The 14213-nt window shown below is 35.7% G+C and overlaps 1 protein-coding gene across 1 annotated transcript; it reads right to left on the bottom strand.

Annotated features, from left to right (window-relative positions):
- Positions 1 to 370: 370 nt before the first annotated feature.
- On the bottom strand, positions 371 to 13318 carry hrh2b (histamine receptor H2b). The gene is made up of 3 exons (XM_059544924.1): positions 13162 to 13318; positions 1705 to 2503; positions 371 to 1366 (listed from the first exon to the last, which is right to left on the bottom strand). Exons 2-3 carry the CDS (start codon positions 2323 to 2325, stop codon positions 1022 to 1024), a joined length of 966 nt encoding a protein of 321 aa, XP_059400907.1. The 5' UTR covers positions 2326 to 2503; positions 13162 to 13318; the 3' UTR covers positions 371 to 1021.
- Between the last annotated feature and the right edge of the window lie 895 nt (positions 13319 to 14213).

The following is a 14213-nucleotide window of genomic DNA, read 5'->3' as shown; positions in this document are numbered from 1 at the left end:
TGAACTGTCCCTTTAAGGTTTTAGTTTTATTATTCATAAAAAATTAAATTAATTTGAGCAAATAGTGTTAAATGCTATCTAAATGAATTATATTAATATTAAAATTTTTGATAAACTTTCTCATTTGAATAAACCTTATATACAAAAAAAAAATTAACTTAACAAAATAAACATGCTTTTTTTTCTATCTGTAGTTTTGTATTTCCTGCAGGGTAGAGGAAAGGGAAGTGGTATGTCAAATGAAAACAAAAGTTCTAAGCAGTCGTACTCATCGAACTGTCTTTGTTTGTTTGTTTGTTTTCTTTCTTTCTCTTTCTTTCTTTCTCCAGAATAGGTCCAGATACAGTTTTTTGGGATACCTGAACTGGATGGCCAATTCCACATGTATTTTGTGTATTTTCAAAATACAAAATACTGTATTTAAATACGCTTCTACACATGATTTTGTTTTTTTATTTTAAATACATTTTTGTGTATTTATCCCCATCTCTGCCTGGATGTAAGCAGAGAATTAACTGGTGATCATTGTGGTCAAAAAAGGACAGGCAGGAAGCTCACAGCTCAGCTCCAACACAGGACTGAGCTCTGGGACAAATTCACCAACTGGAGCAGGCTCTGGAGTGGATTCATTGACGGGAGCAGGTTCCAGAGCGAACTCAAGGGCTGGAGCGGATGTTGCCTCAAACGTCTTTAAAAACACCTGGGTGTCTTCAAATGCAACAGGGAAGACTGGAGTGGCATCTGTGATGGCTGAAGACTGTGGTGTGATGTTCATGGTGGCCGGAGGCTCTGGCTCAGCGACCATGACGGCTGGAGACTCTGGAGCAGCAGCCATGACATTAGATAAAGGCTCTGGTGTGGCGGCCATGTTATGAGCTGGCTCTGGTGCGGGAGCCACAGGACGGGAAGGTACTGAAAGCACAGGCCTAGCAAACATTGGACAACTGGACATGCAGGTGACCATGGTAGGCTACAGGAGCTTTGTGTTTTTAATCACTGGTGCCAGAGGATTTGAATCTGTTCATTTAAAAGGGCTGAACAAATGGCAGTTGCCCCGATTGCTGCGTCTACAGCAAAGCAGCTGTCCGCATGCCCGACGGAAATCCCTGTTTAAGGCTGGGTAAAGAATGGGGTTCAATGCAGAGTTGAGGTATCCCAACCAAAGAACGATAGAGTGGGTCAGTTTGTTTGGGTGGACCTCTGCCCACATACCCATGTACGTGAAGTAGGTGAAATAAGGGAACCAGCAAATGACAAAGGCACCAAGCACTGCGGCCAGGGTCACTGTGGCTTTGTGTTCCCGAGCACTGGCAACTGCGTTTGCAGACTGCAAAAAGGAAGGAGTAGTTGCTCGTATACGCCGCACCTAAAAGTGAAGAGAGAGTTGAAAGTGAACAAATAAATTGCATGTTTCTTTTTCAGAAGGATGCAATGAAATCAAATGTAGTGGGTGGACAGATAAGAGTGGCCCAATATATATATATATATATATATATATATATATATATATATATATATATATATATATATATATATATATAATTATTATTCATTATGGTATCTGTAGTTTTTTTTCAGTTTTCTTCCTGCTGAGATACAAAATGAATTGTAATTCATTAAAAACATCATGTCCATCCGAGGTGTATTCAAGTCACTGTATGTATGAAATGTATTTCAGAATAAAATAGGAGTTGAGAAACGTACCTGTTCACGTGCCACACAGAAAATGCGATGATACATTCCACACATGACCAGCAGGGGGAGGTAGAAGATTAGAAAGGCTTTAAGCAGCACATAATTATTATTCCATTCATAGCGGCAGGTCCTGCCTTCCTCTCCTTCATCCCACATGTCCCAGCCCAGGTTCTGCACTCTGAAGTCAGGTGTGTTCCAGCCTAGGTTAATGGACAAAAAGGACACAGCCAGAGAGCACGTCCAAATTGCAGTCAGAGTGACCGCCACACGACGAGGTGTGACCCTCCTGGGATAGCAGAGTGGGTTTGAAATGGCAAGGTAACGATCAACACTAATGGCTAGTAGGGTGAGGATTGAAGCACTGCAGAGCATCACATCCAGAGAGATGTAGATATTGCAAAAAACACCCCCGAGAGGCCATCTCCCATTGCGTAATTCCAGCATGGCAGAGAGTGGAAGTACCAGCATACCCAGCAGCAAGTCTGTCACGGCCAGTGAGAGTATAAAACAGCTACTAATCTGGTGCAGACGCCGACTGGTGGCCACAGCCAGACATACCAGCATGTTTCCACAAATGGTCAGCACGATGAAGACCACCAATACTACCCAGCGCAGGGCCGTGAACATCATGTTAGCTTAAGAAACAGGAAAGCTTGCAGATTTGTGTCCTGATATGTCACAGTGATAACCAAAGTAATTAAGTCAGGACTCCACATCTGTTTTTCACCAACAATGACATTGGGTGCTAGAAAACTTCCATAATATTAACGTCTATGGCCACTGCTCAGATATCAGCTCAGGATCATTCCTAAAAGAAAAAAAACAACAACAACAACAACAAAAAACATGGTTACAGAAGAAAAGCAGCCAATTGGGTAATTAATTTAGAAACTATACTATTTTAAATAAGTAAAATATTTTAATTGTTGCAATACGTCCTACTAACTTAGTTTAAACTGCACATAAGGTTAGTTGGAAAAGTGTAACTCCTTTTCTTCAGTATTGCTTCAGATTCCTGACTCATCCTGCATAGTAACATTGGCTCAGACAATGGCATGGAGCAGGGACAATGGCATGGTTTGGAGCAATGATATTTGTTTTGACCAACCAATAGATGGGAGCATTGGTTGGAAAAGTATATGGTAGATATATTAATTAGTGGTTATAGCAACCCAGGCTGATTGAAAAATAAATAAACCAATAAATAAAATAATATATATATATATACACAAAGTACAACATGTTCCTGGATTAACATCCATGTTGATCCTGGAACAACATTCCAATCAACTAATCAGAATTCAGATTTAACTTTTCAGGAAATATCTGTTTTAGGTTTAAAATCAGGCTTAGGTGCTTCTACACTCTTGTTAATAGGCTATAATTTACCACTGATTTTAGGAATAAATTATGGGTAGGGTTATGTTTAGGGGTAGGGATTGGGTTAAATCTTTATCTTTAATAATAATGTTGATCCAGGATCAACAAAAGAACATGTCGTACTTGGCAAAATCACGGGAACCATATATATATATATATATATATATATATATATATATATATATATATATATATATATATATATATATATATATATATATATATATATATATATATATATATATATATTTGTATATGAACCCATGTATACTATTCGCTGAAGTTTCCATCTGAAATAACCACTAGAGACAATAAAACATCCAACAGCTTTTATTCCCTTACACAAAAATCATGATTGCAGGGGCAGATTATCAATTAATAAATACTTGCACGGTTTCTTGCGCAAAACAATAAGTTATTACTTCAGAACACTTTTGCATGATGTGCATGATTTGAAAAGTAATACATTTTGACATTTGCATCACATAAGCATCTCCATATTTAGTCTTTTTGGTGTAGTAAACTTGCTTAGTAGCTCACCTGGTACAGCATTGCACTTGTGGAGTGCTTGGGTACGAGTCACAATAAAACAGCTCAAAACTTGTAGACACAATCTAAAATTACATGGTTGCTTTAAAGAATTTTTTTTATTTATTGTTTACTCTTGTAAATGGTATTGGTTATTTTAGGGTAGGGTTTAGCGTAACTGTTATGTTATTTTTAATCACGTTTCACTTTTAGCACCTCTCCCCAGACATTTAATTTCCAAGATGCCATGTTATGTACAACAACAATAAAACATTGTAAGATTTATGTTAATATGTTTGGGATAAAGCTAAAAGTTCTTTTAGCTCCATGCACTGGACATTTTACTTTGAAAGTGTAAGAAATGTAAAAAATGTAAGAAGAAATGTAATATCATTTTGAAGAAATATCACTGGCACGTGTTTCTAATGAGCCTGGGTTGAGTTATTCATTTCCATTCATAATTTGAAACTTATATGTTAGTACAAGAAATGTTAATGAATGCACTTGTCTGTATTCGGTGGTATTCTGTTTTTTGGAAGGTCACCAAAAAAAAAAAAATGCAAATCTGAATCTAAATTGAATGCAAATTGAATGCATAACTTTTGGTCCCTGTTTACTGCAAGGACAAAATGTCCCGAGTTATACAAGATCTCATAGAATAAGCCATCTCTTTCATTTGAATCTTCTTTTTTTAATTTTTCTCTTGTTTTTAATATTATTTTTAAATTTAAGTCACAGATGTGCTTGGATGTTGATACATTTTTATTTTATTTTGAATCCAAAGCTACGTAAGTTGCCACTGATAAACACTTTTGAGATAAAATCACAGTAAGAGGTGACAGATACTTATAAAGAGAGGAAAGCACTATGACTGTGTCAATGGTGTTCATGTAGATTTTACAGCAACTGGCATGTTTGAAAAATAAATAAATAAACATTAAACAGACCATTCAATTTCATATTCCTTTGACATCTATGTAAAAACTCTGGGATGTTTGTGTCTAAGTACTACCACCAAACCAGATTTGTATCTTCTTGAGTAGTGGTGTGATTAGACATATAAATTTTATATATATATATATATATATATATATATATATATATATATATATATATATATATATATTAGTGGTGGGCCGTTATCGGCGACTCTTACCGGGCGATAAAAAAAAATATCGCCGTTAATCTATTCTCAAAGTTGGGTTGGGAGCTGGGTCTATACTGAGCAAGCTATGATGACTTTCACCTTGATATTTTATATAACCGACTGGATGAGGCAAGTCTAAAAAGATGCTCAGGACAGTTGACGGACCACTGCTGCGCATCGTCACGAAAGCTTATCTTTTTCACATGTTTTTAAGCCTTACCGCTTGTCGATTTAAACATTAAAGCATCCAAACACAAGACGCAGAAAAGCTGAACAGAGTAGCTGGTTACTCGCGCACTGTGTTAGGTCGCGTATCACGGACAGCGACACTGAACCTAACTCTCTTCTGCGAAGTTCTCCTCGAAGTCCCTCCTGCACCTGAACGAACAAATACAAATCGCAGTTTGAAAAAAAAAAAAAAAAAAAAAAGATGTGAAAGAGCCCAATTCAGTACTCGCGGTGTTCTGGTGTTCTGGTGTTCAGGGCTCACGCAGAGAAAGGCGTCTCAAAACACTTGAACATCGAATTTGCTTATTTTTGCTCTTGTGCCGACAAATACATACAAAATATACATAAAGTACGACATCCACCTTGGAAATTATGCTTGAAAAAACTGTCAGTTATTTCTTAAGTGAAAGTAAACAGTTGAGGAAAAAAATGGGATGTTTATTATATTGGATGCGTTCATCGTCTCTTAAAGTGACCGCGCCTAATTTAGCTACTAGCTGCTGTAATGTTAATCAAAGAAAATGAAAATGAAAATCACTCACTGCTCTTCACTGAATTACTTTGTAGTTTTAACAGTCAAACCAAAATTTTATAAGACACAAAATTTTTGATATATATAGCAAAACTGTAATAATGTGAGAAATGTTGAAGTGGTCTGAATAAATGTAGGTTTGATTGTATATTTCATTTTTACATTGAAGACTATAATCCAGTGCTATTTTACATTTAATTATTTGGTTTCTGTACCTTGACACCTACAAACTTGAAAAAAAAAAACCTTAAACATTGTCTAAATAGCACAAATAAATAAAAATAAACAAACATACAAATTAAATAATTTCAAACAGGGCCCACTGGTACAACCTTCACCGGGTCCCTGCTGACCCCAGATACGGCCCTCATCACGCCTGTTTAACACATCCCTGTCTGCAGTGCGTATGCAGTCCATGTGCGTTACATACTCGATGTGCTTTCACACAGGACACGTTAGCAGTCCGGTACTCGGTATGTAAACGATCGCTGCACTGCTGCAGACGCAACGCTCCTGGAACGCAACTGGAATCCGTTAACATGGGTGCGTAAAAAAATATGCAATGCATACGCACTGCAGACGGAGTATGTGTGAAACAGGCGTAAGGTTGTTTGCACCTTGTGCAATGTGGAATTAGTTTACAGCTTTTTCAAGCACTTTGTGATGCATTTTGGAAACAGGAAATGAGCCCCTTTTCTAATGCACCTCCTAGCTTGATAAACCCCTTCTCAAAGACTTACTGTTTGTCAATTTTATTTGGGTAACACACATATTCTGAATGCCTTCGGCAGAATTCGAATGAGCCATTTTAATCTAGATTAATCTAGATTAAATTCAAGATCACAGTGAGATTAATCTAGATTAAAAAAAAATAATCTATGCCCACCTCTAATATATATATATATATATATATATATATATATATATATATATATATATATATATATATATATATATATATATATATATATATATATATATATATTAGAGGTGGGCATAGATTATTTTTTTTAATCTATTATTTTAATGTAATCTTTAGTATTCAGGTTATTTTATACATACAAGACAGATTAAATTGATTGCCACTATATATGATGGCCAGACTGTCTTTTGCATTTGCAGGTGAAATAGTTCTGTTTGTCCCATGGTGATGTTTGTTCCAGCTAAAACTAAAAAAATATTTGCTTAGTTCAGACCTAGGATATTCTTAGATTTTTATATATTATTTATAATAAATATATTATTTATATTTTTATTTTATAATATATATCTTATTTTTTTTATTCTTTTGTTTAATGAATAATTTAATTTGAAAATGTTTCTAGTGAAATTTGAAATCGGCTTTTTGTGCACATAGAAAAAGTCTTAGATTTTTAAGTTCAGCTCATGAAAAATGTGGGCAGAAACAGAAGTGTTGCGTATATAATTTTGTTCAGTGTACATAAAAATGCATAAATGATCATTAAAATGCAAAACATGGTTGTACGTGAAAAGATACATTTGTAATGGAAGGATGTCTTTTAGTCAAAGGAAGACATATTTAATGGTAGACAAATTGAATAAAAGCGTGGTTAAAGATAAGGCAATATCAATTTGCATTGTGTAATGTTTGTGTATATTTTATTTAGCATCTCCCTGTAGTACAGACTGTAATCTCCCCCCCCCCCCCATTCATTTGTTACCACAGGAACATATTTAAACAAGAACAAGCATTTTCTTTTCACACCTTAATGGTAGAGTTCTATAAAAAAAAGACAGATTGAAAGGAATGCCCATAAATATAGACAGTGTTGGGGAAAGTTACTTAAAAAAAACAACAAAAAAAACATGCATTTCAATATTGGGTTACTCCCTAAAAAAAAGTAACTACTTACGTTACTTAGTTAGAACAGGAGAAGAAGGTTCAACAGTTTAAGTCATGTTTTTTTTTTTTTTTTTTTTTTTTTGCTTATTAGTATGGTTGAACTGGATCATCAAAGGTCAGCAGCAAAGACACTGGTTAATGAAATTGGATAAGATACATTTTTGCTATTTAACATTGTGACGAGTGGGGCGGGGCCGAGGGACGTGGGAACAGGAGCGAGGCCGGTGGAGTGATTGGAGATGAGTGACACCTGCGACACTCGCCGGTCTCGAGTCCCACTGAGGAGATGGAGGGATATAAAACCGGAGCGACGACAATGACGGACGAGAGAGGACCAGGCCTGGACTTTATTTTGTGTTTTGATTTTTATTTGTGCGTGTCAGTCGTCAGTGAGGGGCTGATGCGCTGTTTTGTCTTTATTTTGATCATTAAAGTATAATTTGATTGTCCGCCGGTTCCCGCCTCCTTCTTCCCGAAGATTACGATGGTTTTATCGTTACAAACATATTTATTTATTTCAGGTTTGCATATTCTGAGTTTGCATTTCACTGTTTTAATTCATTTTGATGAATACTAAATCTGTTTAGTTTTTTTTTTTTTTTTGATTGGGATGAATTAATGCATATTCACATTTAGTCTAGAAACCACATCATGTTCACACAGCGCACACAACAACGATTTCTCCCAATATTGGGACAGGAGACATGCGAGTCAATAAATGGGAAAACAAATTACTTTTTTGAAAAAGTAACTCAGATACTCTCTTGTAAATTTAAAAGTAATGCGTTACTTTACTAGTTACTTGAAAAAAAGTAATCTGATTACGTAGCTCACATTTCTTGTAATGTGTAACCCCCAACACTGAATATAGATGCAGGTGAGAAACGGCCAATAGCAACAGCACAGGCACTTTCATTCAGCATTCTCTGCAGTGTAGAAACATGAGCTAAAAATGATTCCATGACAAAATTAAATCTCACCAAGTTATACAACGTTTGGCCAGTGTCCTATTAGACCTTTTGCTTTCTGAAACAGCATGAACATTAACAGGTCAGAAATGAGTCTGCTAAAATATTGCAGTACCCTTCCATTATCGCTGTTGTTCAGCATTTTAAGTATCTTGGGATACAAATTTTTCCCTCTTTGAACCACATTGTGACGCACAATTTTTCAGAAGTAGGCAAGGACATCAAGAGAGATTTGGATAGATGGATCAATCTGCCCAACTCTCTGCAGGCTCGAATCTCTATTGTAAAAATGAATGTTTTGCCTCGATTGAATTTTTTTAGTTCTATGATTCCCCTCTCCCCTGCTGTCAACTTCTGGAATAAAATCCATGGTAATATCTCCCAATTCATCTGGAATAGAAAGAGACCACGTTTAAAACTGACTACTTTACAAAGGAAGAGGGTAGATGGAGGTTTGGCAGTGCCTGATAGTAAGTTCTATTTTTGGTCTTTTGTACTTCGGCCTTTGCTTGTATGGTTTAACCCTTATATTCCTGTCTCTTGGCGCAAGATAGAAAAACATATTGTGCATCCATGGAATCTAGAAGACATCCTTTTTTCTAATGTATCAAATAAGCAATGTCGGCTGCGCTTTGGTCCCATAGTTTCCCATCTTATTCAAACCTGGAGGTTAGTTGAATCTAGATGCAAGGTCTCTTGCAAGTGGCATACACAATCTCCCATATTTAGTAATATAGGATTGACAATTGGAGGCAGACCCATTCCTCCTTCACATTGGAGTAGGAGTGGTATTCGTCATTTGAAAGACATTTATAATGATTCTGGTTTGTGCTCTTTTCAAGACATTGCAAACTCATTCAATTTGCCAGCATCCTCATTTTTCTTTTATCTACAGCTTAGATCGGCCCTCAAAGCATATGGTGTTCCTTGGCAGCAACCTTTGCTTGTACACCCATTGTATAAGTTGATTATTGCTCAAGGGAATAATAGGGGCTTGGTGTCCATATTAGAGCTGAAACAACGAATCGATTTAATCGATAAAAATCGATTATTAAAATAGTTGTCAACTAATTTAGTCATCGATTCGTTGCTAAATAACTTTTATTTGCCGTAAGCGGCTCATTTCGTGCATATTTCAAATCTGCGGTGACCAAAGTGTGGCAGTAATGAGCCACCGGAGGTTTTACTCAGCCAGTACAGCAGGAGAAGTAGCGAATAGCCAATAGCTGGCCTCGTTTTATGTCACGTGCTTCCCGAACAGCGTCTCTGCAGCGGGATGTGGGAGACTGGGAGTACTTTACTTTGAGCCTTCAAAAAAGAAGATTAACCTGTAAACTCTGCACTACTGAACTGTTTAAGGGGACGGTCACATATCGCGTCTTTTGCGCGCTCAAGTTCGTTATTTCCAACACCGCACCGCGTCGAGTTAAAAACATCTCAACTTTTCAGAATGCTGCAAGCGCATCGCGGGTCATGTGACAAGAACTAACCAATCAGCTTCATCCTTTCCCGTAACAACGTTAAAAGCTCAGTCAAGATGAAAGGAACAGCTGATCATAGTTGTATATGGATTTCCATTTTGAAATAAATTTGGTAGCAGAGCTACTGCAAGCGATTTTTTGAGCTGCAAATCCATTTATCCTTTGCTGAAATTTCCGCGTCTTCAAGGAGAGAGCACGTCATGGTTGCTTAGCAAAGGCAGACGCCTCAGGGGCGCTTCTGCCCGAGCGCTTTGGAAAGGAGGAGAAAGCGGTGCGCCTAGCGTTTTCCACGCGTTTTTAGGCGCGATATGTGAACGGCCCCTAAGACTTTTATTTGTGCAGATTCTCCAGTACAATGTTGTTTGCAAATGTTTAGTCGTAAAAGCTGATAACATTGCTTTTTAACAGTTAACATTTAAAGCTTTACAAACATGTTCTGTGATCAGTTTGTAGTTTACCAGTTCAAAATTCAGTCGTGCAGCCTAATTATGACTGAATGAGAGAGGTAAATGTTTAAAGATATTTGAAATGCACTTTTTTTCTAAGTATTCACTGCTCTTTTTCACACAGCAGGTTTTTTGTGTGTGACTGTCCAATTTTTTTTTTTCTGGACAACCTTCTGATGGATTTTACTTTAAATTGTGATTTCCATTCAGGTTTCATGCCATTGGCACTTTATTCGAAGGATTGTTTACAATTTCACAGCAAAAGCTATAAAGCTGTTTCCCAGTAAATAATAAAATACAATGCACTGCAATTTTATTCTGTTTTATCCTTATTCTTCATGAAAATATGTTCTGAAAGATTCCTTAATAAGCTTCGTTCGGGATGTTAAACTACTTTAGGAGCTCTAAGGACTGCCATGGTGAAAACATTATTTTAAATCTCCTTGTGAAATTTGCTGGAGTATGGGTCAGTGTTCTGATTGCAGAAGAGTTCGACAAAGGATTACTAACACAATAAAACAACTCCAGGTATATTTTTGATTAGGATATGACAATGCAAAATGGTTAAAATCTCTTAAAAATCTATGCTGAAGGATAAAGACCATTTATTAATAATTTACTTGGGGGAAAAAATGGAAAAAACTAAAATATAAGTACATAAACCGATTAATCGTAAAAATAATCGACAGATTAATCGATTATCAAAATAATCGTTAGTTGCAGCCCTAGTCCATATTATATAACTTTATATTAGAGGCCTCTTATGCCAAATTGCCTTTAGATAGGCTGTGGAGACGTGACTGCCCAAATTTGGATCCAGAATTTAATTGGGAGGATGTTTGGGTAAATATAAAGGAGGCCTCTCGTAATCCTGACCACCAGCAGATACATTTCAACTTTGTACATAGAACGTATTTAACACCTCGTAAACTCCATTTAATGAAGAGATTAACTGATCCAACCTGTACCCAATGCGTTCTGAAGGTTCCAGGCACTTTCTTACATATGATGTGGGAGTGTCCACCTGTTGCTCAATTTTGGACTCAGGTGGCATCCAGATTATCCGATCTGGTTTCAGCAACGATACCTGTAACGGTGCCTGTCCTGTTACTGAATAACCTAACAATGTTGAACCTTAATAACCAGCATAAGCGCACTGTACTAGCTGGCCTCACAGCTGCTAAAAAAATGATTGCATTGAGATGGAAGCCTCCTCATTCACTTTCTGTTAAATGTTGGATTCTTACATTTTTAGACGTGACTCTTCTAGAATTGTCTACTGCTCGAGTTAATGGTGCGAATGAAAAGGCTCTCTGTAACTGGTATACTATTTCTGAATCACTAAAAGCCTGGGTGAGATGATCTCTTTTCTTTATCTGATTTAATTCAAGTTGGTTTACTCTGTGTATTCATTAAATCAAGGTCCTGAAATCGAGTTATTCCCCTTGTTTTTTTTTTTTTTTTTTTTTTTTTTTTTTTTTTTTTTTTTTTTTATGTATATTTCAATGTATGTGTATACTTTGTTTTTGTGCATGTGTGTATATATAGATATATATATACATATTTTCTGTTGACTGTTGCTTATGATTTTAATATGCTTAATTTCTTGTTGTTCTTTTTCCTTCAATAAACATTTGATCACAAAAAAAAAACATTAACAGGTCAGATGGATCTATTACATTGCATGAGTCCTGTCTTCCACCTCTGCTGAGAGAGCATCACGAGCTCAGAAATGTGTGTTAATGAACTGCATATTAACTTGGTGAATCATGCTCAAATAAATGAATAGTCTAAAGGTCATAAAGTATGAGGTTGATAACAATATTGTCCCCTCAATTAACAGTGAATCAAACACTCAGAGCTGTTATTAGCAGCGGAGTCCGCACTCCCTAGGCTGTCAATCTTGTCAGCCACCAAAATAACTAACAAACCATCTATTAGACAAATACCTTAACTAAAAATATAAATATAAAGGAAATTCATTGTCTGAAGTGTGATCAAGAATACAGCCATTGAACATTTTCTAGGTGTGCGGTCTAGTTCGTTGACGTATAGCCAGAACAGTAGATAAAGATAACTCACGTATCTTTAAACAATGATGAGAACTATTAATTATTTCTGCATACTGTACCACTTGGCCACCTTTGCAAATGTTTAGTTTCTTTGCTTGGAATCCCAAATAAATGACCAGGCAGCAGTCTGCAGATGTTCCAAAATGTAGGACAAACACTAACATCTATATTTTAGCACTTGCTTATGTTAAAAAGAACTGCTTACGGCTATGCTTATGTGATTCACTGTGCTTTTCACAATGCCAAATCTTTAAAACTAATCAGGTCACCACATGCTTTAAAATTAAAATAATATAAACTACCATTCAAAAGTTTAGGGTCAGTAAGATTTTTTTTTAAAAATTATTATTAATTTAAGTATATTGATAAGATAACGATACCTTTATTCCGTTAGGCTGTATTATTTATCAAAACTTAATTGAGCATATTTATGTTATAGAAGAATTCAACTTAAGATAAAATGCTGTTCATGTGAACTTTCTATTAATCAAATAATCATGAAAAATATGTGTTATGGATTCCACAAAAACATTAATTTAGCACAGCTGTTTCCAACACTGATAATAATAAGAAATATTTATTGAGCAAATTACCATATTAGAAAGATTTCTGTAGGATCTGAAGGATGTGACTGAAGACTTAAGTAATGATTCAGAAAATTATATATATATATATATATATATACACACACACACACACACACACACATCCAATAATTCAATATATTAAACCATTTATGATATCTGGTACATTAAACTGCATTTTTTTACTTAAAAAGTTAACATTTTTACAGAAAGAACTGTGAAATAATGTCACTCACATTCTGCAGGTGAATTGTGGTTGCAAAGTAGAAACTCCAGATTCCTGCATGAGCTGGTGTTCACAGCACTGTAACATCGAGATAATGCTTGTCTGTTTGCGTTTGTGTGTCTTTCAGTGCTTCTGCCTTCTCTTTACTTTTGCTCCCTTACGTTTAGTTTCACACCTCTACTTTCCCTCCCCATGTCTCCCACTCCCCCTGTCAGTCTTTGTATTTACAATCTGTTATGAAATTAACATTATCTTATCACTAGACACGCTAACTTACAGTAGTTCTCTTTTTCTCACGGGACAACATGCTACTGTTTTAGGCAGATATGAGACTTTGAAATAAACAGGGATAAATACACAATCTCTGTCTTCTTTTTGATCTTGTTAATGTTGATCTGCTGATCTTCAAACTGATTTATAGGAAACATTTAGCAAGAGGGTTAATGGAGTGATTGTTGCTGCAGTTGGTGCTCATCTGATGTGTAACTGAAGCCTGTGATAACTAACAAACCATCTATTAGACAAATACCTTAACTAAAAATATAAATATACAGGATATTCATTGTCTGAAGTGTGATCAAGAATACAGCCATTGAAAATTTTCTAGGTGTGCGGTCTAGTTCGTTGACGTATAGCCAGAACAGTAGATAAAGATAACTCAAGTATCTTTAAACAATGATTAGAACTATTAATTATTTCTGCATCAAGATTCCTTATCATGAGCCACAAAATCCAGAAACAACAAAAGAGACCACATGCAAAGAACTTGATAAAGATATTTTTTGATTACTGAAATGTTTGCTTTTTAGAACAAACTTGCAATTCTGAGAAAAAGATATAAAGATATATATATATATTGCAAGATATAAACTCAGATTTGCAAGATGTAAAGTTGTAACTGAGATGCAAATTCTTGCAATTCTAACTTTCTCAAGAATATCACAAGAAAAAAAGTCATAATTGGGAGAAAAAAAAGTCATAGTTACCTTTATTTTAATTTATTTATTTTTTAATCACGTGGCACGAAGGGGCTTCTATATTTAGATGCAACTACAGTTGAGC

The sequence above is a fragment of the Carassius carassius genome, chromosome 49 (assembly GCF_963082965.1).
Source record: "Carassius carassius chromosome 49, fCarCar2.1, whole genome shotgun sequence".
NCBI classification, from domain to species: Eukaryota; Metazoa; Chordata; class Actinopteri; order Cypriniformes; family Cyprinidae; genus Carassius; species Carassius carassius.
This window is presented reverse-complemented; position numbering and strand designations above follow the sequence as displayed.

Bases quoted from the DNA above. Each gene is read 5' to 3' on its own strand.
- hrh2b (XM_059544924.1), bottom strand. From the start codon at position 2,325: ATGATGTTCACGGCCCTGCGCTGGGTAGTATTGGTGGTCTTCATCGTG. The intron at 1,367-1,704 runs GTACGTTTCTCA...CTTCACTTTTAG, and splicing joins TCTGTGTGGCACGTGAACAG to GTGCGGCGTATACGAGCAAC.